Source organism: Aureobasidium melanogenum (genome assembly GCF_000721775.1).
Source record: "Aureobasidium melanogenum CBS 110374 unplaced genomic scaffold scaffold_14, whole genome shotgun sequence".
Lineage (NCBI taxonomy): Eukaryota > Fungi > Ascomycota > Dothideomycetes > Dothideales > Saccotheciaceae > Aureobasidium > Aureobasidium melanogenum.
This window is the reverse complement of record NW_024470066.1, coordinates 400,045-424,601: the sequence shown is the minus strand read 5'-3', so window position 1 is coordinate 424,601 and position 24,557 is coordinate 400,045. Positions and strand designations below refer to the sequence as shown.

The window sequence follows — 24,557 nt, the reverse complement described above, 5'->3', positions numbered from 1 at the left end:
CTGCCAGGACACCCTCCCAAACAAAGGGAAAACCAAAAAGAAAACTTCCTACAACATGTGCAAGTCCGTTCTTTCCATAGTTCTCCTCTTGTGTCTCTCCCTCCTTTGACACTTTTGAGCCCGGGTTGTTGAACTCCTGAGCCTTTGTTTTTCTCGCGTTTTCTTGTTTGGTCGCTCAAATGCCCACACCGGTTTCTTCCCAGCCTTGTATGTTGCTTCTTGCTTTGAGGATGGTGTGACTCCTTTCCGGATCCATCGTTCCTCGATGGCCGAGTATATCGAAAGCAATAGCAGACAGGGTCGAAAGGGCGGTGAGCAGTTAAGAATGCAAACAGAAAACGAAAAAGAATACGCAAGGGTGCAAGCTTTCCTTTTTGATGAAAACAGAGTATCGAAAACAAGAGCGACCGCGCCCGTCCGAAGACATTCCCAATTTTTTTGCTCAAAAAGGTCCACGGGTCCGTGTAAGTATTATGTATGGAATGTATAACAGTAATGAAAAGAGATACAAGGGATGTTGGTTTTGCGGCCTCGAAATCCGAACATAGCGATCGGACAGTGTAGTGCAGACGATCCATGTGGTATTCCCTTTCTTTTCTTTCGACTTCCCCGAAGCGCTGCGTAAGATTCGTAGAGGCGGTGGAGAGAGTAAGGAGGTGAAAGATACAGAAGAGAAGTTGGAGGGAGGAGAGGGATAGATGAAAAGGTGGGTGGTGGACGAGAAGGCATGACGCCTCATCGGAGGAAGCTGGGTGTCTAGCCGCAGCACAGTGCCTTGAAGAACTTTGACATTCCCGAAGGCTTCTGCTCAGGCTGCTGCTGTTGTTGTGGCTGTTGAACACGCTGTGCCTGAGCTGAAGGCTGAGTTGTGCTTTGCCTGCTAGGTTGGGTGTTTTGCAGACGCCCGGGGAGGTTACCAGAGCTGTTAGCGAATTGCGCAGCGGTAGATCCCTCTGGCGGAGCGAGGTCACCGCCTTGGCTAGTTCTCTTCTGAGCGTAGTCCTGACTGTAGTGGCGGTTGGTGCCCGACTGGCGCTGTGCTTGGGCAGAGGATCTGACGGCACCAGGCTTGGGGAGCTCCTGCTCGAGACGACCTGGGGGAATGGGTGTCTTGCTGGCACGGTTGGCGTGAACGTCACGAGCCGAGGTGTTGGCGACGTTGTTGTGGTGGGCGTGGAGGTGGGCCTGACTGGGGTGTTGCTTCATGGCTTCCCAGCCCTTGCCGTTGTTCAGCTTCATCCAGTCGTACTCTCCATCCTCAACCTCGCCACTATTCTTCAATGCCTGGGTGAAAAGATCGCGCAAGTAGTCGTAGTCGGGCGTGTCCTCGAAGCCAAGGTTGCGAACGTATGACAGGTACTTGTTGAACTCCTCTGCAGACATGTTAGCAACAGCATGTATTGATGGAATGTGCTGTTAGCTACTTACCAGGGAAGCCCTCACAGAGGTCCTTGATGGCGGTCGTCTGCTTCTTCTCGCCAATCTTCTCGTATTTTTGCTTGTTGGTAGCAGCCTTCAGGCCTTGCCAAGGCAGACCGCCGCGGAGGAAGTACATAAAGACGTGGCCCAGAGCCTCGAGGTCATCACGACGACTCTGCTCGCGACCCAGATGGGTGTTGATGGACATGTAACGAGCTGTTCCGCTAAGCGACTTGCGCTCACGGTATGGAATGTGTTGCTTCGTCTTTGGGTCACGGTACTGCTTGGCCATGCCGAAGTCGACGACGTGAATAACGTTGGCAGCCTTGGTTCCAGGACGACCGATGAGGAAGTTGTCGGGCTTGATGTCGCGGTAAATCAGGTTCTTCTCGTGAATGGTTTGCACGCGCGACAACATCTGCTTGGCGACCATGACGACGGTCTTGGTAGAGAAGCGACGATTGCAGTGGTCGAACAAGTCCTCGAGCGAGGGTCCTAGCAGATCGATAACGAGAATGTTATGCAGGCCTTCTTGGCCAAAGTAGTAAACATTGGGAATGCCGGCTGCATGCATTGTTAGAGTTGGTGGATACGGAGTGAAGGGCGGTGGGACTAGGACTCACGGCATCCTACGAGGATCTTGTAGGTACGGTACTCGTCGCGGAGCTGAGGAGCGTCGCTCTTACGCGGTTCCTGCTAGGGTTAGGACTGGATATCGAGGATGGGGAGATTGGTGTGAGGACGCACGAATTTAATGGCGACCTGGGTGTTGTTCAGCAGGTTGGTGCCCTCGAAGATGACACCAAAAGAACCCTCGCCGATCTTTTTGCCGACGCGGTAATGCACGCCGACGACGTTGGATGATGAAGACGACATGTTGTGGATGATGTCGTGGACGTGCCGGACGTGTCAAGTCGCAGATGTGGTCGTGGTGATGTTGGACCAAGACTAGACTTGTCGATTGAGGGGTGGAGGAATATTTGCACGAAGCGTCTGCAGGCGCAAGAGACGCCGGTGGAGATGTCGTCGATCTGAGAGTTTGCAGAGGGATTGGAAAAGAGGGAGGTTGGGTGTTACGGCGAGCACGGGGGGACAACAGCCTTCAACGACGGCGGAACGGGCAGGTAGGACTCGGCGGGCACAACAGAATGGCAGCGACAGTGACAACAGACGACAGGCGCACCGGACCGTGGGAGCGCTCGCGGACGGGCAGAGCAAGGGAATGCGGTGTGGATGGATAGTACAGTCAATAGGCCTCCAAGGTAGGTCAAGAGTGTTGTTGTCTGTCGGGCCTTGATCCCAGCGGTGCCAAGTTGATTCGGCTGAGTCGCCGCGCCCCTTAGACTTCGCAAGACCGCGCGCTAGCCACCACTCAAACATGGAAACACCAGAAGCCCAGACCCTCGACAGGGAAGAGCCCCCGACTATCCTTCACCACTGAACTCGTTGATCCCTTGCTTGACAGCTCAAACATCAGACAAGTCCAGATCATTTTGCCTGTCTTGCTGCTGCCGCTCAGCTTGCCCACGTCTTGTCACGTCTCGTCCATGTAGCACACGACGACGCTCGCAACGCGTCTAATCTATTTTCTTGCCGCACGATCCTCTAGACTAGAGTATCCGTCTCAAATTTCGCTTGTGCTCCAACCAACTCGACCGACCCTTCGAAATTCCCTTTTGCTGAGTGACCTTATGCTGGGCCATGCTCTATTATGTAGCTATGCTTCAACTACGCCATTTGTACATCGCCGTCATCTGCAGTCTGCTGCTCTCGCTCTGACTCGGTTCCCGCACTGTCATCCACCATCTGTGCGTCCAAGTTCGTCTCGGCATCGTTGTTTTCGGCTTCCGTCAACGTCTGTTTCAGCTGTTGCGCAGCTGCCTCCTCTTGTGCACTTGCTGCTGCCTCCTCTTCTAGCTTCTTTTTAGCTTCCTCGACACATACTGCATGCCAGCGATCCGCGTTGCACTTTTCAATCAGCTCTTGCAATTGCCCGTCTTGAATCAGATTGTCGTGCATGATCGGGTCACGGAGCTCTTCGCCCGGGAACCTGCTTTGCAGCTCTCCTGCTGTACATCCTGCTCCCAGCGTCTCGCTAGGTGTCATCATGCGGATGCCTGAACCTGGATGGAACAATGCTATTTAGAACGTCAGCCGCATCCTTGTCTTCCACGCGTTTTAGACTTACAAAGCTCTAGCCCACGCATCATTGTTTGGCATGCAAAGGTGTCTCTGATGTGCCTGGAAATAAGCTTGTCCGTTCGCTTTCTTGTGTTGTTGATGAACTCCCAGTCGTCTTGCAAGTAGCATCTCTTCCAAATCATGCGGAGGTTAGTCTCGAATCGAGCTTCCTCCATTCTCGATTTTCCAGCTTCCAGCACTTGCAACGCCATCAAGAACTGCTTGCCAATGATGTTGACCTCAGAATCTTCACTTTCCTTCGTGTCCATAAGGGTCAAGATGTCGATCATCTCCTCAACTGACAGAGCTTCGTTCCTGAGCATGTGCATGAGTGATGCTTCAAGCAGCCCATACAATGCTGGAGTCTTGAGCTGGAGGTATGCAGCATAGGTGTCACATGCTAACTGAACCTCCGCCTCGATATCGACTGCCGCATAGAGGATATATTGCAGGTGCTGCCTAATGGCTTCTTGTGTGTTGACCACAGTCAAGTCGTCATTGAGTCGTTCTTGATTTCCCTTGGCGCCCTTCTCCTCCATTGCGGCCAAAGATGTCAACTTTGCGAGTGAGAGCTCAACTTTCTTGTTCCAGAATTTGACCTCTTTCTCTTCGGCCAGAGTTGTCAATGTTGTCGAGGCTTCCTGGAAATCACCTTCACGGAGTACGTCGTTAATCCAGGACAGTCGACCACGAGCCTTCTCGGCTCTGAGGTAACGAGTAAGCGGTTCCCTGAAGTCTTCGGCTTCCTTCAGTAAACCATAGCTGCGGCGACTGGAAAGATGATTGTCGAAGAAGGCATTTGCCCACTCTTCACCAAACGTTCTGAAGTAACCTTCCACCTTGGCCTGCAGTTTGTTCATGTTAGCCTGGGTCTCCGTCCTATCGTGAGAGACAGTGCCAGGATCATTCAAGATGTTGGACATGAACTGAGATTCTTCAATGACCAGCTGCACAAGCGTTTGCATATCCCTGTACTTCTCAGCGATACTGATACCAGCAGCAGACTCGCCAATCCTATTGAGAGAGCGCAAGTGGTGTGCTCGGGCTTGTTCGAAGATCTTCCCGAGGCTGATGGCATAGCTGGGGCTGTTCTGCTCGTTGTGTACCTTGCTATAAGCGATGCGTTCTCTATAGCAAAGACAAAGAACATTGACCATGCGAACGTTTTCGCTGACAACTTTGTCGACAGTCGATACGTCCAAAGTCCTCGAGTCGTCGCCAAAGGAGTTGACTGCGCGTTCGCGCGAGATATCGATAAACCTGTTCAGCGACTTGAGAACTTCGTACTGTGAGGTCCAGGGCTCTATAAGCTCCTCGTAGCCTTCTTCCAGAACGCCGTCATCGAATAGAGTCAGATCCATGCCATAGACCTCAGCATTTTCGGTGCGGAACTTGAATACAGCATCGTAAAGGCTGAACAGGATATCGTCAGCTTCGCTGATCAGCTGCATTATGTTCTTAGACTTTCCATCCTCGTGAACGTTGTTGATCATCAGTAGCACAAGATTTCGCAACTTGTCAATGTTGGCAACCTCCTCGACGAACCAAGACCTCATAGAGTCAGCATTGACGTCGATAGGTTGTTGCTTAGACTGAGATCTGTAATATGCTTGAATGACAATAGGTAGCAGAGTAGACTTGGACGAACGTTCCTCGCATGCAATCCAGATGGCTTGTGCGGCGGCTAGCTTCTCTGCATCGAGCAGTAACCTCCACGATGTCGGTCTTGATACCGGAGGATAATCGCTGCGAAGGTGGAGAATCAGAGCACGAATGGCTTTGATGCGATTCTGAAGATGACCTTCCATGGACGAAGTGAGCGGGGGGATGAAGTGCGAAGTTGAGCGCAGAATCTCAGCACTAATGGATAATGCAGCTTCTTCGGTTTCTTCAATGTCGTAGCGATCGTATGGTCTGCGAGAGAAGTCGAGCACGTTGTCGGACATGGTTCCGTAGAATATTGCTTGTTCAATTTTGGTCTTTATCGATGAGTGGGTTGCATCCGTCTGGGTAGCGGAGATGCGAGCAAGACCATGGCCCTTGATAAAGAGAGCACATGAAGAGGTACCCTTCGTATCGATCAAGTCTTCTTCGCAAGCCCCTTCAATCGTGACATGTTTGTCTGATCTTAGACGTACGACATCTTGGAATGAAGATTTCGTGATAGAGGCGATTACGACTTCGTGTTCAAAAACGATAAAAGCAGTATGTCCCGGCTTGGGCAAAAGTAGTCGTGGACGAGATGTGGCGGGTGAGTCAGGTGATACAGTGTTGATTCGAATGATACCATCAAGGCGAGCGCCATCTTGCGTCTCCATAGTTACCTGAGCCATGGCGTACGAGGGAGACGAGGCAGGACCAGCCTGAACAAACAAAACCAATTGCAGCGGAGCGTCAGGAGCCGAAGAAGCAGGAGTGATGGCCATGTCGAGCAGACTGATAACGTTCTCGCCCAACGATGTGGCCAATTCGTTTTGCAGGAATTGACGAAAGTCAAAGGCGCCTCTGAATGTGGGCTGGCCGGACCAAGCCAGATGCCAGGTGTAGATTTGACCAGTCTCGGTGGCAGCCATCGCCTGTATCTCGCGTCTAGCAGGAAGCGGGCGAGTGCACACTGATACAATATCACGTTTCCAAGGACCGACTCCAAGAACGTTTTTCAGACTGCCAAACAGACCGCCACTACTAGCTGCCTCGGTCGAACGTAAGAAATGTGCTGAAATCTTTGGTCTGCCTTGATCATCGATCAGACTCATCTGAGCGATTCGGCCAGAGCTGAGGGTAACTATGAAGCCAGCATGGTCGGCCGAGTCCAGGCGAATGACAGTCTCTCCGCCAGATAGGGAGCCGATGTTTCCACTAACGGCTGTGTTTTGTTGGTTGAACAGAGTCAATGACTCTGCTGTGTCGATGTTTTGCCAGTATGTGACATTTCCGTTGACGGCAGAGATTACTACTAGACCAATGTCTCGTGTGGGTGATGTTACAAGGGCGGCGAGTGGGAGGGGATCTGCAGAGCGGGCTGGTCGAGGGACATCGAAAGTCTTGGGGTGTGCAACGGGAGATGGAGAGGTATAGTCCCAGATGTAGGCGCGTTCGCGGGTGACAGCTAGAGCTAGAGGAGGTGATGAAATGGTAGATGCACGGTAGTCTGGGCTGTGGTCAGACAAGATGAAGGAGAGGTCGTCGGACGAGGGGTTTGTACCGCTGGCGCTGTTGCGCAGGATGTCTGGTGTGCTCGGAAGATGGCGCACGCTGTACTGATCTGTTTGCGCCTATCGTCCGGTTAGCAATTGAAGCCAACAGGACATTTAATGAGAGGCAATACCAAGAGAGTGCTGTTGTCGCTCTTTAGCGTTCTCTTGTGACGCGTTCCGGCATCCCCATTACGCGAGAACGAGGCAGAAGACTGGACTGCGAGTGCGCTCAGACCGCTACGAAGAGACTCTGTCGTATCAAGCGGCAGCGGTGCTTCGACGGGTTTGTTGGTCAATTTGCGTATCTTGCGTTGAGGGCCGTTCGGGCTGTTTGAGCCTTCGGTGATTCGAGGTCGTCGCTTTGGATTGCGCACGGCGCTACGGCGCATGCTGTCGCCGCCATCTGTCGTCGTTGTCATAGACATGGCCAGGCGTTGTGAATGAGTGGAAGGTGGCTCGCGTGTGGAAAGAATAATTCTTGACTTGTTTTGATGATGATGGCGAGCTGAGAGCTTGGGGATAGCAACGCTCGGAGCGCGCCTTCGCTGCAAATTCGACTTTCACTCCTTAACTCCGCTGCTTTTATTCTGTTGTTCACTGTTTCACTTGAGCAACCACTTGATGTCGCCGCTACGATGTGAGAATCAGTCAAGAGTGGTGCATTCCACGATTAAGTGAGCGCTGCTCGGCGAAGAAGAGTCTGCACAACACAAGTCTGCACACTACGACATTTTTACAACATATGGCTTTCTTCCATCCTTTACCTCGCTCTCCTTCAAGCCTGGTTCTCTAATGTCCGTATCGGCTACGACAAATTTACGACGACCAGGAGCCCTCTTCTGGAGATTTCCTTGCCGGTGGCACCCAGCTGCCTAAATAGTCGAGTAACGCTCTATGCTGAGCAGTTATGATCTTCATAAAAAGCATAAGTCTCCGCTACCCCGCAAACCTGGGGAAAATATCAGCACGGGCCCGGCGCCGCCCAAGGTCATGGGTCTGGTGACGATGTGGGAAGACAGCACGAGACATGGACAAAAAGATGACAATCTCCATATATCCAGAGCCACAATCTGGTATGAGGTTCTAGCAGTATGGTGTGCATTGATACACAATCTCTAATCCTGCAACAACATGACTATCTTCTGTCTTGCAAGCTGAAGGAATGGATTTACAGACAGTCCCTGTGACATCCACAAGTATTCGGCCATAGCTCCCTTGACCCCCGCATCTGATCGATGGCGTGAGTACACGTCTTACCCCATTCTCTTCCAAGTAGAAAGCTCGAGAAGCACTCGGAGTGCAAGGGACAACGGACCCACAAGGTATGGGAATATCATTGGCCTTCAAGAGATCTTGATGGTCGTGTAACAACGGTGTGACTCAAAATATCGTCGGTCGGCAGTTATTGACACTTTGGACGAAGACAAGCTTCACGGCTCCGAGAGGAGCTGTCACGCGAGCAACGTAACTGTCGAGCTCTTGCAGTCCCCTATATTAAGCTTTGCTTGCATCCAACCTCAGCTCCTCTTCCTCTTCTTCAACCTGCCTGATTACAGGTAACACCCGTATCACCACAATCACCAACCAACTTCCTTGCAATCACACTCAGACTAGTTGATCCTCGCCGGCAGCCAGTAAGTTTCTCTGTCTGATGTCTTGTCCATTGGCCGTACCATGTTATCTGGCATTGCACGCGACCTCTTCCACATACTGATAGCCTCTGCTTGTAGTGACTCGTTCTCACAAACTCAACGACCGTGACCACGTTGGCCTTGCCAATGGCACGGCTCTGCCTGAAGAGCACCTTCCTCGCTACTTTGCCAAATCCGGCTTCAATGCCAACAATGATCCCAACAGGGTCAAGAAGTCCGGCAATGGCAAAGGCAACTGGTATGTAACCTGACTACACGTATGTGACAGTTCATACTCACGTCATGCAGGGGCCGTCATGGAGAAGAGCTCGAGGACATGGATGACTTCTACCGCCTTAGCAAGCCTCGTCGCCGCAGCAATGCTTCCGCCCAACTTCTTGATGCCATGACCTCCAAGTTCGAAGTCGTCGAGGCCGAGCCCATGTTCCGAGAAAGCATTCACGGTCCTTCAGCCAACGACTATGCCGCTCTGGAGAAGACCATGTCCATGGAGAGTGCTCCCAGTGAGGCAGACACCACCGCTTCTGAGGGTAGTGACGAAGGATTGACCAAGTAAAGGTGAGAGATGATAGATTGTATGAACTGGGCATGGGACATCGCTGGCGTCTGTCTTGTGGAATTACTCTTCGACTAGAAGTTGCCTTGACTTGGTAAATGGTAGGGCTTGATGCCTTGCAAACCAACCAGAGGTCTTCTGGTATGTATTACGAAACGAAATGAACTTATTTGAACAGCCATGTGTCATTTTATCCATCGTCTTCTCCAGTCATAGATTGTATCTGGTCTTCTGTGTACTAAAGTCTGTAACGTTCAGCGTACTCGTGCTTCGACTACTGCTCAGAGCCAAGAGTTGACTCTCAAAATGCACAATTGATCCACGAATCAGAGGCATGTCCTCTATGAACAAATAATAACACTTTACCTTTTGTGATATTATCTCGTATTTGCATCAAGTAGAAGCACAAATTCATCGTTTATACCAAATTGAAGGTGTTCGTGAACAACCAAGTCCAAAAAACCATGTTGGTAGGATGACCCTGTGCTTCTGTGGATACCGTGCAACGCTCCAAGCTTGTCGCGTCTTGAACACGACCAAAATCCTTCGAGGACTCACGATTCAGGCAGCATTCAAGATGACGTACCACATCAACAGTCTAGTTCAAAAGTTGAGGAGGACTATGGATACAAAGTCTTTGTCAACTCGTTGACCTTGCAAACCAGCTCATCAATCATGACTTCAGGCCCACCAGTTCAACTACCTCCAATCGCGATTGGCGTCCTTAACAACATACTCTGCCATGAATCGGCTCGAGTAGAAGTATACTTCCTCTCATCTTCGACTCTATCACCGGCGTCACTTAGTTCAACTTGTGCCTCTTTGACAGAGTCTTACGTACATGATCTACTAGGAGATGAACAGGTGGAAGACTATCACCAGTTCCTCACGCCTATCTTGACACCTTTCGCTTGTGTTCCAGACTGCATCGAACACCACTTTGATGGCCTAGATAAATGGCTCCTCGGACACCCGACGTCAGAAGAGGCATCAACCGTCTATCCTCATGGCATCCTTGTGTTTGACAAGGATGAGCAAGAAGCATTGCTTGTCCACGTCGACCAAATTAACAAGGGATGGCATGTAGGATCGATCTACCTGCCTATAGTCGATCTAGGAGCGGATATCACCAGCCTTTTGCTCGGGGATGAGTTCTTTGGAGACTTATGCAATAGGAATAACGTTCAGGTGCCTCAAAACAATCCTGATATCGACGAAAACTACAAGGAGCATCAGAAGGATGAGACCGGCGCATGGAAGAACAATCCGCCTCGTTTCGCTGTCTTCTCAACAGGATGGAGCCATGCGCTTCCTGTAGAAGGCATGCTAGACGATCAACACGCGGATGCATCCCTTGGTCATGGCGATGCCAATCTTTACTCTCTCTCTGGATCGCACTATCTTGGGGAAAAAGAACAACTCAGAGCACAATTCCCTGCGTATGTTGCTGCTGACCAGAGAGGCGAATGGAGGCATGAAGGCAAAGGACCGTGTGCTTCTTGCAGGCCTCTGCACAAAAATGTCTTCATCGAAGTCGACAATGCTGAACCACAGTCCAAAGGTGTCTTGGTCTGTACGATGAATTGGGATGGCAAAACAAATGACAAAGGTGACGAACAGCTAGCCGACGTAGGAAAGAATGCAAAGATTGAGACCAAGAGAGTAGGCGTCGCTTTTGCAGTGGCCACAGCGAAGGCCATATCCTCGAATCTGGCAGATCAGAAACCTCAAGACTGGCAGGAGAAGATCTAGGATAACCTCAGTTACATTGGTATTACATTTATGCCAAAATCGACTGCCCCTTTCGACAAGCGGCCGTACTGATGACCTGGAAGCATCTCCCTTGCCGCTCGGCGAGCGCGATGTAGCAGCACAGGCTTGCCAATGGTATACCTTATTGAAGTATGTTTTGTGACAATCTGCCGTAGCTCAAATGGAATGAGACAAGGGAGATTGAGCTGAGAAAACATTGTCCGCTTCCGGGCATGTAGCCAAGCTGTAGAATGACAAAACATCTTCAGCGTACGATAATAACGCCGGCGAAAAAGAACGATAGACTGCGCACGCCAAGGCAACGGAGTGCTGACAAGCCATGTTCAGGGACCATCATTCCCCCAAGGTGTGTCTTCAACGAGGTCCAGCTTGTAGATCTGACTAACGGTCTAGCAAGGGAGACAACTCCGAAATTGGAATTGGTTTTCGACACGACTCAAAGCACCCTGGAGAGCATTAACCCTTTCATGGAGGGTTTTCTTGATTGGTACGTTGACATTGGCATGATCAGAAAGATGCTGTCGATCAGAGTCGGTGAGTAGGCGGATCCAGATTGTCATAGCCTGCACTGTGGCTTGTGTACGTTTTGTTAAGGTCTCCCGGTCAAGTTCCGAAGGATACTGTGTGTCCGCTTCCGAGCCTGGGTCGAAATTCAACATGGTATGATCGAACTTTGTTTCTCAAACCAGGCACAGCAAGAAGTTTTTGTGTCCCCTGAGTGCTCATGCTCGTGTGACTCCATGCAAAGAATGTTCTCGTGCTCGAAGAAGCAATGTACTGTACCATCAATGATACGGGATGGCTGAAAGCTTAAGCTCATCTGGTCCCTGGTTTCAGATCTCGACCACCGTTTGTGACCTTGAATTGCCTGCAGACACCGATGTACGCACGTAGGCATTGAAATTGGAGGATAGAACTGCTATTCCCTGGAAGTCCGGCTTGCGCCATGACATCTTAATTGCATCGGTGGTATTTGCTAGTCTACCAAAAGACATTTAGTCGGCCCGAGCGGTGACGAAAACGTGGGGTATACCAAGGAAAGCGTAGGCGAAGGAAGGCTTTTGTGTATTCGGAGTACCTACAGTAGTGACATAGGTGCTATCTCAATCAAGAGCGTCCATTGTTTCGGATCTCAAAGTTCCGGTACTCAGAGATGTCCAATGCTCATATGTTCAGCATAGTCACTGACCTTGCTTGTGGTCAAGATCGTTCTATGCCTGCCAATTCAGGTAAACGCTCCAATTACCCTGCCGACTGTGGGGTGGACGTGTGCGAATCAATGCTAGGCGTACTAGAGTACAAACGGACGGTGATCTGTTCCCGGACCTACCTAATCTTACCCAGGTCCGCGGCGGTGGTGCTGGTCCTGACTCGGCGGGACTATGAAGGATTGTACTCGTTGAGAATCTAAACAGAAGGGTCCGAGTGATTTCTGGCTTCTTGAAGAGCCTGTAGCTCCGGAAGCTAACATGCTGTGATTGATGAACATCGAAGGGGCCTTTCAGGACAGAAAGAAGCAAAACGATGACTGAATTGTAGTCGTGAGTGGTGCTTGTTCGAGATCTGATCGGGGGCTCGAGCAAGGACTGAGGTTGCGAAAAAAAGCACAGACCCGCAGGATGCGCTTAGGGCTGGCTGATCGCTCTGGGGAAGGAAGATCTTCGTTGCTCTCGGAGGCTCGCCGCTCGGCATGCATCTCTCTTTCCACAGCCTCCAAATCTGCATCTTAACCGTTGAACCACCCGCACAGTGTTTCAAGAAGAGTCAAGAGTACACTGGGAAGTACCTTCGAGTCATCAAGATCTCAGTCAGAACCGAGCTTATACTAAAGCATAAATCAACTGTCCAAGTATCGCAGCACACAAATCGAAAATTGATAGCAACGACTCGAATGGTCATAAGATGCATTTGGAAACACGATATGAGACATTGTATGCTTGCAAAAGATCACCTTGAGCCATGTTCTAGGCTTCAATGTTGAGCCGTGGCGACGCGGTACAGTGCCAATGCAGCTCACTCTCCAGGACTTGCGATCCAAAGATAACGATTCGTATTGCAGGGTACACGAGTCAGTGCTTGAACTCTTCGAGCACGTCCTACACAATGATCATCTTCTTCTTCTGCATTAAGTTTTGCCTCAGAATCGTGTTAGGACTATTTCATAACCCTCGAATGGCCCTTCCACATGGTTCGTTCACACTATCATTGCCGGCTGATCATATACGCTCTCTCTTCGTCGCGCTTCAAGAGTTTGAATCTTGCCTTCCATGGCATCTTTCCTTGTTGTTAGAGATCTCCTTGAGAGGGGTAGCAAAGTCACTGATGAGACGGATCTGTCCATCATATCAATAACCTGGGGCTTTACACTTGGATTCGGTTTCTTGACAACATGGACTGCCATCAAGCAGACAAGACATATGTGGAAAAGACGAAATGGCCATCTTAACCATCCGTACATCTGGATGGTCTGGGCTGAGCTGGTGTCAAGTCTTGCTCTGAGCATTCTGTGTTGGCTTGTGTTGCAAGGGCCTCTGCCTCTCAAGTAAGCCATTAAATAGTCGCTCAATGATATCTCAAGACTGACCATCACAGTGTCTACACTTTGTTCGCGATTTTGAGCTGTTGGGTAGTCCAAGTCCATTGTCTTTTCCAGATCATCATCAACCGCGTTTCAATCTTGATGGTCAATCGGAGGCGAGCAAAGCAGCTCAAGATTGTTTGCGTCGTAGGCATCTTATGCCTGAACGCCACTGTCTTCTGCATCTGGATCCCTGCAAAGCTGGGGGTCAACAAGACGTACGAGAGAATCAATGTCGTCTGGGACCGTATCGAAAAGGTCATCATTCTCATTGTCGATGCTGGGCTCAACTACTTCTTCATCATCGTGGTCCAAAAGCAACTCGTCAAGCCGGGTCTCACCAAGTACAAGCCGCTAGTCAAGTTCAATCTTTACATGATTCTCATCTCGCTAGCGATGGATTGCTTAATCATTGGCATGTTGTCATTGAAGAACCCTTTGGTATATTTGATGGTCAGTCGCTTTCTTGGATCACATTCTCCACAATATCTAGCTAACACAAGATCAGTTCCATCCTCTGGCATACATAGTCAAGCTCAAGATTGAGCTTTCAATGGCCGAGCTCATCGCCGTCGTGGCTCGAAACCCGGAGAACGGTCCCGTTCGTTTCAACAACCCTTCGAGCTCGAATGGCACAATGAGCGGCAAGGGCTACACCTTCAATACCCAGACCACTCAGAAACGGGCTTCTGTACAGAAAGCTCCCGGAGCTCCAGAAGATGTCGAGCTCGGCAATGTCAGACCAGAGACGAGAGACATGGGTCACTTCGGCATCGTCGAAGAGGAAGAGGACAGGCGAGACCATGACTCCGATGATATTGCGAATGGCTTTGTGGTACACAGGCACAACGAGATCACAGTCGAAGTCGAGAGCGCCTCTTCAGAGCGATCTGAAAAGACCGATGCTCATGGGGAGAACTTTGACTCGAGGAGACATACCTCGGACAGTGATGAAGCCCCCTTGCGCAAACCGACAAACGTTATGGGCCTCAACACAAAGGTTTGGGGTCGCTACTAGACATGAGATTGGGTTGTATAAATTAATTTCTTTTGTTGCTGCAGGCAGACAGAACTGCTGTAAATTTCTCGACGACGACAGGTGTGTCGTCACTCTGATACCCAACTACATTATATAGTATTCTATTGAGGACCAGGTCCATATCATTGCCAGTCATAGACAAGATTGTCTTAAAGTTCCGCCCTCGTCCATACAGAACTTGGCCTCAGCGAGTGATACCATCTTTTCGCGGGTCACGCGAGTCTTGACTTGCAGCAATCGACTTCCAGATGACCAGCCAAGCCACAATAAAGCTGGCCTGAAGACGCGACCCATAATGGGGCACTCAGTCGAAGGATCGCACTGTCGTGTGCTATTAAGTCTGCATATTTTTTGCTCCCTGAGGCAGCATTCGTCTACTAGCGACTGAGCACGCAGCCTGCACTCCGATGTTGCTATAGAAACATGTTCAGTTACCCAAACTTTTGACAACAGCAACACCCAGCGTCACGAAAGCAGCCAGATCAACAGTCATGCCTCTCAGTCTGTTGAACCATAGCCACTCGTCCAGTGCGATATTTGCGTCTCTTGCAGGGTGGTTTGTACGAATGGCTTCCTTGGATGCGACCATGAAAGGCATGAAGATGAAGTGTGTGACTGCGAGAATCGCTCCAGCACGGTACCATGTTCGTGCTGGGCTTCCACGGGAGTAAAGGTTGGCGACAGAGGCAATAACAGTCAACGAGACAGAAGTCAGACGGCGGTAGAAGCCAGCGTGAGAGACGACGGGGAAATATGTGGAGAGAGCGGCGTTGCTTTTCGAGCGTGTTTCGGGCTGGTTGAGGGCCGACAAGAAGAGGTTGCTGTCAAAGGCATGGTCGAGAGTCAAAGTCGCTGCAATCAGAGGTGTGATTCTGAGAAGTTGAATCGGGTCGACGAATTGACGGCTGGCCATGCTTGCGACAATGAGGATTTGGATGTGCTACGTTGGAAAGAAAGACTGGAACAGCAGTAGAAAAGGGTGACAGGGCTACGAAACAGCCTACCTGATCGATTCTTATTTATTCGGCTTGGTAGGACCCACGGCGAAACAAGGATTGGCACTGTGACGATGATGTCCGCGAGGTCGGACGCAACGAAGCCGAGTCACGCTGCCGGGCCTTGGTACTGCTATCGACTTTCTCCTGAATGACAGGTGATCGTCGCTTTCTCAACATGCTGAGGGCCTGAGGCTCAACATGCGCGGCGGTCCTGATGTGTCGACTGTTTGATGCTCGGTAGCCAGGAGATGTCCAAGCAGTGGATCTCTTCTCAAGCGAAGGGCCCATGCAACATGATCGTGCATCCCTTCTGCCTTCGATACGCCCATTGCACCGACAAAAAATTTCAAAGCAAGAGTGCTCTCTCAGCAGAGATGTATAAAGAAGAAAGACAACTTGTATAAACACGAGAAAGGTGAAGTGGAGGTTCAAGGTCGAACACGAGGCTCTAGACTTTTTGCCCTCATTCATTCTTCCGAATCGTCGACCTGTTCTTTTTTTCTAGGGCACGACCAACATGTGGAGTATACGCGATCTAAAATTTGCCCTTACCAGATACGTCGTACCTAAAAGGTATCACAGTGTTGTTCGAAACAGTAGAGATGAAATCTTCCTTTGGTGCTCAGCCGTGTCTTTCTTGACTCTAGAGCGTATTCATGGTATACGCTATCGAGTCCAACGCCCAGGATACGCATCTCCCACACGCTCGACCAATGGAAGCAGAGGCACTTACAAGTAGCGACCGACAGCGCCGAGCACACAAAAAGTCTCGAAACGGCTGTCTGCAATGCAAAGCTAGACATGTCAAGGTAAAGCCGATCAACATCGGGAACAAGTCGTCTTTCTTAACACTCTTGTACAGTGCGACGAGCAGCAGCCGATATGTGGTCTCTGTAAGAGGGTCAAGAAGAAGTGTAGTCTTGCAAGTCTGGAATACGGAGAGCTTGCTACAACCTTCAGAAACAACAACGTCGTGCCCAGCAATGCGTCTCCTACCGTTTTTCAGACGAATCTCAGCTTTCAGTCCAGAAATGGTTGGAGAAGTCCACGTCCGATCAACTGCATGCCTCGATCGGACACAAGTCTCCCGCCATCCTTAAGCGCTCCCCATCTTCAACCATTGCCCCTTGCCGACCTGGAGCTGCTCTACCATCAGATGCGATGCTACGAGGCCACTGGACAAGATAGTGACGACATTCAACTCGGATTTACCTTTCCATACGTGCTGCACAGTATTTTAAGCTTGTCAGCACTTCTCCTCTTCTCCCAACAGCCCTCAAGGATAGAGCTGTTAGATCGAGCCTGTGCACACCAGAACTCTGCGCTGGCCCTGGTACGACCTCATCTGGTAGACCTGACTAAGCAGAATGTCAATGCTGTAGTCAAGTTTTCTGCCATTACATCTGTTATCGCTCTGGCACAGCCACTATACCAACATCCTTGCCGTATTGGCCAGACGTCCGATTCTATCAGCGACATGCTCAATTCTTTTCACATGGCGAGGGGCATTAGGTCGGTTCTGGAGCGTCAATGGCAGATGGAGGGCATTCACCATGATCCAGACGCAGGCCCTGATCTCGACAATGAAGATCCCTGGCAGCAGGATCTGATGATCAAGTGGCCACCATACCCTGTTCTTCGCGACCTAATCACGTCGCTTTGCACCTCTGAAGCGGACAGGTCAGTCTGCCTCGATGCGACAAGGAAGATATTCTCCTTTATCACTCTCTTGGAGGACCAGCCAAATTTACATCCTGATGCGCGACTGATACAAATCTGGCCTATTGAGATCAAGAAGCGCTTTCTCAATATGTTGATTGCACGGAGGCCTATTGCTCTACTAATTCTTGGCTACTACTCTGTCCTTATGAAATTGAGATCAGATACCATGTGGCCGTTCGATTCTTGGCCTGCAAAGCTTTTACAAAAAATCGTAGAGGTACTGGGAGATGATTTGGGCGAGTATCTAGAGTGGCCTAGGACTAGGGTGCTATCGTAGGGAGAAGGTGTGAGGAATTCTGAATGTCAGATACCAAGTTGGTCGGACTTCGATGGACAACAATTCATTTAATGATACAGGCTTGGAACGAGAATGGTTGTGAGCAGAAAACAAAGTAATGAATAAGCATTTCTACATGATTGAGAGACTTGAGAGTTTCGCGCTGTCTCTAGACGCGTCTGCGATCGGAACGGGTGTCATTCTGACTCCAAAGTCTGTCCGAGTGAGGGCTGTGGGTATTGTAGCAGACTCTGCAGATTAGACCGCGGCAGAGGCCACACTCGATCTTTCCAACACTTCATTAGGGCATCAGTATGGATCAAATGGTCATCAAGATTGGCCACATACCCTTTGCACGGCTTGTTGAGGTTGGTCGGGTGACCGCGTCCGTCTTCACATCTGTACTTTTCGTAGTCTTCTTCGCGTGGCGAGATGTAGTGACTGCACTTGCATAGACCGTGTTCGCAGTAGCCTGCAACTGCGCGTCTGTGGTCATGGCGGAGTGGTTTGACCGCAGTGTGTGGGTCATGTCCTTCCTGGCGCTTGATATCGATCAGTCAGGTATCCAGTGAACACCAAGGAATGAACGCAAGACTTACCTTTGAGACATCGTTTGGTGAGGACTCGGAGTGAGAAGTCAAAGATGAAGCGGAGGCAGCCATGGCTGTTGCTGGATACGAAGATGGGGCAGTTGCTGTCGAAGATGATAGTAGGCAGTGAAAGTGCGTTGACGCAGATGTATTAATCAGCTATGCTGTATAAAGCAGGGAGTTGGCGTGATGCAGTGGTGAAATGCAATGTGTAAAGAGAAGACTCGATGCAATTATAGAGGTGATGCAGTGATGGGCCTGAGTTCAGAGGTGATGGACTAGTGATGAAGCAACGAGCCGAAGTGAGGCAGAGAGACGCGTCGAAGTAATGCTTTGAACCAGGCAAGAGCAAGCTGCGGTGCTTGCTCAAATTAAGTATGTGATGTAGAATCTAGGGAGATCCGAACGCCTTCTAAAAAGTTTATATCTAAGCACTACCGTGCCCATTAACGCCGTTGGTCTCTCCTGCAACCTTCTCCAGAGCTGCCATGACATCCTTGACCAGATCCTCACCCTCCTCAACACCACAGCTGATTCTGACCAAATCATCAAACACACCAGCAGCTTCTCTTTGTTCTTTGGGAATACCCATATGTGTCATACTAGCAGGGAGCTCGACCAAACTCTCAACACCACCAAGACTCTCAGCCAGAGTGAAGATCTTGGTTGCTGCGCAGAAACGCTCAGCAGCAGACTTGCCGCCTTGAATACGGAAAGAAAGCATGCCACCACCAAGACCGTCTCTGTGTTGCTTGAGAGCAATCTTACGCTGAGGGTGAGAGTCCAAACCAGGGTAGTTGACAGCACGCACGTAAGGAGATGCAGCCAGAGCTTCGGCGACCATCTTGCCGTTGCGGCTGGCCTCGCGGGCACGGAGGTGCAGAGTCTTGACACCACGGTGTGCAAGCCAGCAGTCGAATGCTCCGGGAACGGCACCGATGGCGTTTTGAAGGAAACCGAGGCGCTCCTTGAGGTCGTCGCTGTTGAAGGCTGCAACACCCATGAGGACATCGCTGTGGCCGTTGATGTACTTGGTAACACTGTGCACCACGATGTCTGCGCCGTGCTCGAGAGGGTTCTGAATGTAAGGACTCATGAATGTGTTGTCAACAACGACGAGAATACCGTGCTTGTGGGCAACAGCAGCAACAGCAGAAATGTCAACCAGAGAAAGAGTAGGGTTTGATGGTGTCTCGATCCAAACGAGCTTGGTCTCGGGCTTTATCAAAGCCTCAACATCCAACTCGATGCTAGGGGTGAATGTGACATGGACACCGTGGGCCTTAGCGACCTTGGTGAAGTAACGGTGGGTGCCACCGTAAACATCAGAAACACTGACAACGTGAGAGCCAGTAGCAAGAGACTGGAGGATGACGGCTGTGGTTGCAGATCCAGAGCTGAAAGCCAGAGCGTACTTGGCCTTCTCGAGAGCTGCAATGCAGTTCTCGAAGTTGTCACGGTTGGGGTTTGAGCTGCGAGTGTATTCGTATGCGCCAACAGGGTGACCGACGGCAGTCTGAGCATATGTCGTTGAAAGAGAGATCTGATGATTAAGTCAATAAAATATACCTTGATGGTTTTCACATGCACAAAGATCGCCAATTATAACCAGAAGATGACATGCAGGGCATGAAACATTGGTTGGACTCTAGAGATCGAACACCGAAAGGAGATGTTGACTTTGGGCAGAGTTGTATCATGGGAGATATGACTTACAGGCTCGATCACAGCACCAGTAGTAGGGTCATGGGGAGACCCAGCGTGTACAGCGAGCGTGCCGAAGCCGTGTTGTCCATGTTCCGAAGGCTGCATATTTACTTGAAAGAAGATAGAAGTCGTCGAGGGTGTCGAAGTATGAGGAAGAGATGACGAGAAAGATATCAAAAGACTCTCAATCCTTCTTATTCAGAGGCGTTGTTATGTTGTCGAATCACGCAATCTTTCGCCTGCGTAAGAATAGATAGTTCGCTTGCTTTGTCCGAGAGAAGGGGCTTCTCGAAGATGGATTTGTAACAAAAGAGTGCAGCACGATGTTCTCTGGGGAGGTACCAAGGATGGCGAAACTGTTCCTGCAGCTATAATAAACTTTTCGACTTCAAGAAAAAAAATTAGGATTGGTTTGATGAGCAATAGACATAGGGCGCATCCAAGCCAACTAACGCCCTGTCTTTCTCGGCGTGTTCGGAGTCAACTTCGGCGTTCTGACAGCTCAGGACCAAAACTTGACTACAAGAAATCAAACTTTTTTCTATACGGCCCTTTCAAAGGGTCGTGGGGGAGGAGGATGCTATCAGTAAAGGAAACAGGTAGCGAGTTATGCAAGTCAGATCTGGTTGGCACGACTGTAGCTTGTTGTCTTTATGAATCTGTATGTGATTTATGATAAAGCTTCGATTACAGGGCGCCACAGCAAGTACCTAAGTTAGACAGCATATAATAGAACTTCGGTTGTGATTACATCTATACAATTGTTATTAAGTTCAAGACTATATTGTGTGTGTATGAATGACCGTATCGCAGGCCGTGGCGAAGACAGTGCCGATCTAACTTCCATGATGAACACGACAATCACTAGAAATTGTAGTAAACATGATTGGGCTTGTGTCGAGGAGACGAAGCAAGGCTAAGTACCTACTTCAAACCAACATAGTTACCATCTTGAAGCTACTGGTTGTGTCGGGGACTCATGAAGGCCCAGAAGACTTAAAAGTCAGGAACAGCAGAAGAGAATGGTGGTCGGTAAGGGATGATTAGAGTAGGTGCCCACAAGCACCTTTGAGAAATGATATCATGCAATTCGTAGCAATAATGCTAAGAGTCCGGCCCAATGCATATCCCTTCGCTCCCAGAACCTCAAAAAAGCAAGATTAATGATAGAACGCCTCCAATGAGAACAGTATACTCCAAAACAGCTTGTAAGAGGGACGAATATCGGGCAAGATATGTATAAGTCGAGGGTGTGTCGGTGTTTTAAAAGCGCTTCTTTTGCTTTGAAGCGAGTTCTTCCAACTTGCGTTTGCGTTCGAGTTTCTGGCGCTTGTGTTCGTTCTCCTCAGCCAAAGCTATTGCATCTTCGCGCCTTGCGATGCGTGCGGATGCTTCTTCTTCTTCGTACATCTCGTCCACGCCAGCTTCCATGTCAGATCCAGATTCGTAGTCGTCTTCTGACTCATCGTCTTCCTCCTCCTCTTCCTCATCAGAGTATGAAGCGTAGCGACGACCAGCGCCATAGCCAGACCTGCTGGATGCTGATGCCTTGGGTAGCGGCTTACGAGCAGCAGCGCCTCCAGGGCCTCCCATGGTACCACGATAGGCAGGAGCAGCAGGAGCATTTGAACGCATGGTACCTTTGTATGCGACCTCAACAGGCTTTCTCTTATCCTTGGCTGGCACACCGGTCTTCGCATCAACCAGAGGCTCGGCACTCTTGCCTCTAGATTTTAGACCGGCCTTTGCATCCTTCGCCAGTGGTTTGCCCTTCTGTGCGGCACGAGCTTCCTCGACTAGACGTTGACGATCCTTCTTCGTGAGCTTTTCGACCGGTTTATGCTTGATTTGTCCAGCTAGTTTAGCGGCTTCGGCATTCTGCTTCGCCGCTTCCAGAACGGCCAGATAACCTCCTTTAGCAGGTGCAGGCGTCGTTGAAGATGTGGTGGGAACCGCAGACGGTCTCACTGGCGCAGACTGAGTAGTGGCAGGTTTCGATGTTGATTGTACTTTTGCTGAAGGGCCACTACCTCGGTATGGAATCGCAGGCTTGGGTGGCGGGACTGCGGCTCTTTGGGCTGGGGACGAAGTAGTGCTGCGTGACGGAGGTGGAGCGAGAGAAGCATTTTGATCAAATCGTGAGGTGTTGGTATCGGTTCTTGCGACCTTTGGCTTGAAGTCGCTAGCAGCGTCGTCGGCTTTCCGTTTGGGTGGCACTTGCTGAGGGGTGGGATTTCGCGACGGGGGATTTGATCTTGCGGTAGAGGAGAGTGTTTGTGAACGAGGAGGAGCGGGTTGTTCGCCGTTGATAGACGACAAGATGGAGTTGAGAAGCTGCAAGATGGCGTCAGCCTGGTCGAGCAGAGCGACGAGCAACGAGCGGTCAGGCCTGAGACAGAAGACTCACACTCATGGCTACGGAGATATTCAGAGATAGCGGATTGTCGACGAGCCAGAACCAGACATGCTGTGATAGTCGCGGCCGGCGCTGAAGAGTCGCACAGTGACGGAGATGCGACCAGCGGGAGGCGACAGAGAGATGAGGCAGATGAATGAGAAGTGAAAGGCCACCGTCGATTTAAGTACCTCTCACTCGCTCTCGAGCCAGTGACTTCCGCAAGCAGCGAGCAGCGGGCACGGACCAGCTTGCGCCAAGGCGGCTTGGCGTTCCCACACAACAATCGCAGCTACCTTTTTCGCTCGCGAACTTCTTCGACCATCCACGACTCTCACGAACAGGAAGTCTCAGTCTCCGCTCAAGACCCGCGGTTAAATCGATTGATTCTCGCTGTTTTATCAACTCCCACCGTGAGTCTTCTCCTGGCACAATCTCGACTACCAAATCGCAACAACCGCCATTCGCATCGACCGACCAGCCGCTGACTGACGTTTTTTTGCGCGCATCCAGAAATTCAAAATGAAGTACCTCGCCGCTTACCTCCTTCTTAACCTCGCTGGCAACGAGTCTCCTTCTGCCGAGGACATCAAGTCCGTCCTCTCCTCCGTCGGTGTTGACGCTGAGGGTGAGCGCCTTGACAAGCTCATCTCTGAGCTTTCCGGCAAGAACATCCAGGAGGTACGCATACACCCGACAAACGCAAAATTCTTCTTCGCATGCGCAATACTAACACTACGCACAGCTGATCTCCGAGGGTTCCGCCAAGCTCGCCTCCGTTCCCTCCGGTGGTGCCGCCGCTGGTGGTGCTGCTGCCCCCGCCGCTGGTGCCGCTGCTGAGGCCGCCCCCGCCGAGGAGAAGGCTGAGGAGAAGGAGGAGTCCGACGACGACATGGGCTTCGGTCTCTTCGACTAAGCGTCTCGCAACCTCTGTTGAAAAAAACTGGTGCGGAAGGGTGGATCTGTTTGTGGGAGCAGTCGGGCGCAAGGGAAAAGGACTCTTCGCTACAGCCGCAAAAGGCTCGGCCATCATACTCTGAATGCTTGATCTATAGCCAGGGCCACGAATGGAGAAATACATTCCTCCATGATCATTCTGTTCTGTTCTTGTTCACATGTGAAATTTGAGCTCGTGACTTGTGACTTGACTCGATACTGCATAGACAAGTGTCTACCAACCACCCTTAAGGACTCACAACCTAATCGATGGCCGACAATCTTACCACAATGCTCATGATAAGTTCAGCGGCGCAGAGTAAACACTAGATACATTATTTTATCAAGGTGCTCGTAGATTGACCATCACTTTGGCCAGGTCACGTGAACGAGACGCACGGACGCGCGAAGCGAGAGGCACTCGATTTTGTTCGAATTTGCCCACAGCCCTTTTCGAAACCAGCTTGCGTCCGACAACTTCGACCACCGACACATCGACACAATGGCCGACTCTGAATACGTACGTCTGCTCCTGCGCCTCTCTCTGCGCATATCTCTCTGTCTCGCTCGAACATTCGCTGACTTGCTTTTTCACAGAACGCCGAGGAGGCTGCCGGTATGAGATGACTCTTTACGCACCGCACCCCTTCGCGACACCGCGCAATGGAATAAAACCCTGTGGACAGGCCACCAAAGGGGTGCAGGAAGATGGAAACATGGACTGACTGAGCCGTCACTACAGCCCTCAAGGCCAAGAGATCCTTCAAGAAGTTCACCTACCGTGGTATCGACCTTGACCAGCTCCTCGACCTTTCTTCCGAGCAGCTCCGCGATGTCGTCCACGCCCGTGCCCGCAGACGCTTCAACCGTGGTCTCAAGCGCAAGCCCATGGGTCTGATCAAGAAGCTCCGCAAGGCCAAGCAGGAGGCCAAGCCCAACGAGAAGCCCGACCTTGTCAAGACTCACCTCCGTGACATGATCGTTGTCCCCGAGATGATCGGCTCCGTCGTCGGTGTCTACTCCGGTAAGGAGTTCAACCAGGTCGAGATCAAGGCCGAGATGGTCGGTCACTACCTTGGTGAATTCTCCATCTCATAGTAAGTTGCTCTACTGCTTCAGTCAGCCTCGACCAGCTCTCTAACGACCTCTCAGCAAGCCCGTCAAGCACGGTCGCCCCGGTATTGGTGCCACCCACTCTTCCCGTTTCATTCCCCTCAAGTAAGCGGGACATGTACTCGAAGATGCTACGGTCAACAAAAGTTTGGGAATGGGTTCATTGTTGTCTGGCGCTGGTATACAGTGCTTCAAGATATCCATAGGCTGCAATGAATCGCCTTACGAAACTCACGTCTTTTTTTTTTCTTTCCAACCTTGGTTGTGTGTACCCTTGTGATCATTGTCTCTCGAGTACGACTTTAGCCGCCATGAACAGACAGAATGCCAAAGCCACATCTGTCTTGCCGGCGGAGATGTAACCTCGTCAAACACAATGCATTGAATTCCCATCCTTATCGCACCTTATCATCGGTCGATATCG

The 24,557-nt window shown here is 50.6% G+C and overlaps 12 protein-coding genes across 12 annotated transcripts; 6 read left to right on the top strand and 6 right to left on the bottom strand.

The window, feature by feature from the left end:
- Window positions 1-756: 756 nt before the first annotated feature.
- On the bottom strand, window positions 757-2,295 carry M437DRAFT_85628 (CK1/CK1/CK1-G protein kinase; the record flags this gene model as incomplete). Its single annotated transcript, XM_041028319.1, has 4 exons — window positions 757-1,373; window positions 1,429-1,983; window positions 2,043-2,112; window positions 2,167-2,295. 4 exons carry the CDS (start codon window positions 2,293-2,295, stop codon window positions 757-759), a joined length of 1,371 nt encoding a protein of 456 aa, XP_040878696.1.
- An 852-nt stretch (window positions 2,296-3,147) lies between these two features.
- On the bottom strand, window positions 3,148-7,222 carry M437DRAFT_51297 (uncharacterized protein; the record flags this gene model as incomplete). Its single annotated transcript, XM_041022156.1, has 4 exons — window positions 3,148-3,557; window positions 3,608-6,751; window positions 6,806-6,875; window positions 6,929-7,222. 4 exons carry the CDS (start codon window positions 7,220-7,222, stop codon window positions 3,148-3,150), a joined length of 3,918 nt encoding a protein of 1,305 aa, XP_040878695.1.
- Window positions 7,223-7,836: 614 nt separating this feature from the next.
- M437DRAFT_85626 (uncharacterized protein) lies at window positions 7,837-9,005 on the top strand (the record flags this gene model as incomplete). Its single annotated transcript, XM_041028318.1, has 3 exons — window positions 7,837-7,870; window positions 8,528-8,687; window positions 8,738-9,005. The coding sequence occupies 3 exons, from the start codon at window positions 7,837-7,839 to the stop codon at window positions 9,003-9,005; spliced, it is 462 nt and encodes a 153-aa protein (XP_040878694.1).
- Window positions 9,006-9,680: 675 nt separating this feature from the next.
- M437DRAFT_85625 (uncharacterized protein) lies at window positions 9,681-10,757 on the top strand (the record flags this gene model as incomplete). Its single annotated transcript, XM_041028317.1, has 1 exon — window positions 9,681-10,757. One exon carries the CDS (start codon window positions 9,681-9,683, stop codon window positions 10,755-10,757), a length of 1,077 nt encoding a protein of 358 aa, XP_040878693.1.
- Window positions 10,758-13,045: 2,288 nt separating this feature from the next.
- Window positions 13,046-14,374, top strand: M437DRAFT_85624 (uncharacterized protein; the record flags this gene model as incomplete). Its single annotated transcript, XM_041028316.1, has 3 exons — window positions 13,046-13,320; window positions 13,371-13,809; window positions 13,865-14,374. The coding sequence occupies 3 exons, from the start codon at window positions 13,046-13,048 to the stop codon at window positions 14,372-14,374; spliced, it is 1,224 nt and encodes a 407-aa protein (XP_040878692.1).
- A 448-nt stretch (window positions 14,375-14,822) lies between these two features.
- On the bottom strand, window positions 14,823-15,308 carry M437DRAFT_76337 (uncharacterized protein; the record flags this gene model as incomplete). Its single annotated transcript, XM_041026606.1, has 1 exon — window positions 14,823-15,308. The coding sequence occupies one exon, from the start codon at window positions 15,306-15,308 to the stop codon at window positions 14,823-14,825; it is 486 nt and encodes a 161-aa protein (XP_040878691.1).
- A 798-nt stretch (window positions 15,309-16,106) lies between these two features.
- M437DRAFT_51530 (uncharacterized protein) lies at window positions 16,107-17,392 on the top strand (the record flags this gene model as incomplete). Its single annotated transcript, XM_041022198.1, has 3 exons — window positions 16,107-16,202; window positions 16,256-16,380; window positions 16,495-17,392. 3 exons carry the CDS (start codon window positions 16,107-16,109, stop codon window positions 17,390-17,392), a joined length of 1,119 nt encoding a protein of 372 aa, XP_040878690.1.
- Window positions 17,393-17,561: 169 nt separating this feature from the next.
- Window positions 17,562-18,054, bottom strand: M437DRAFT_85622 (uncharacterized protein; the record flags this gene model as incomplete). The annotated part of the gene is made up of 3 exons (XM_041028315.1): window positions 17,562-17,688; window positions 17,741-17,934; window positions 17,992-18,054. The coding sequence occupies 3 exons, from the start codon at window positions 18,052-18,054 to the stop codon at window positions 17,562-17,564; spliced, it is 384 nt and encodes a 127-aa protein (XP_040878689.1).
- Window positions 18,055-18,409: 355 nt separating this feature from the next.
- On the bottom strand, window positions 18,410-19,794 carry M437DRAFT_51461 (cystathionine gamma-lyase; the record flags this gene model as incomplete). The annotated part of the gene is made up of 2 exons (XM_041022184.1): window positions 18,410-19,525; window positions 19,699-19,794. 2 exons carry the CDS (start codon window positions 19,792-19,794, stop codon window positions 18,410-18,412), a joined length of 1,212 nt encoding a protein of 403 aa, XP_040878688.1.
- Window positions 19,795-20,952: 1,158 nt separating this feature from the next.
- M437DRAFT_76335 (uncharacterized protein) lies at window positions 20,953-22,102 on the bottom strand (the record flags this gene model as incomplete). Its single annotated transcript, XM_041026605.1, has 2 exons — window positions 20,953-22,023; window positions 22,097-22,102. The coding sequence occupies 2 exons, from the start codon at window positions 22,100-22,102 to the stop codon at window positions 20,953-20,955; spliced, it is 1,077 nt and encodes a 358-aa protein (XP_040878687.1).
- Window positions 22,103-22,606: 504 nt separating this feature from the next.
- M437DRAFT_51709 (ribosomal protein 60S) lies at window positions 22,607-23,000 on the top strand (the record flags this gene model as incomplete). Its single annotated transcript, XM_041022225.1, has 2 exons — window positions 22,607-22,765; window positions 22,830-23,000. 2 exons carry the CDS (start codon window positions 22,607-22,609, stop codon window positions 22,998-23,000), a joined length of 330 nt encoding a protein of 109 aa, XP_040878686.1.
- A 522-nt stretch (window positions 23,001-23,522) lies between these two features.
- On the top strand, window positions 23,523-24,242 carry M437DRAFT_85618 (putative 40S ribosomal protein S15; the record flags this gene model as incomplete). Its single annotated transcript, XM_041028314.1, has 4 exons — window positions 23,523-23,540; window positions 23,618-23,636; window positions 23,763-24,117; window positions 24,173-24,242. The coding sequence occupies 4 exons, from the start codon at window positions 23,523-23,525 to the stop codon at window positions 24,240-24,242; spliced, it is 462 nt and encodes a 153-aa protein (XP_040878685.1).
- Window positions 24,243-24,557: the final 315 nt, after the last annotated feature.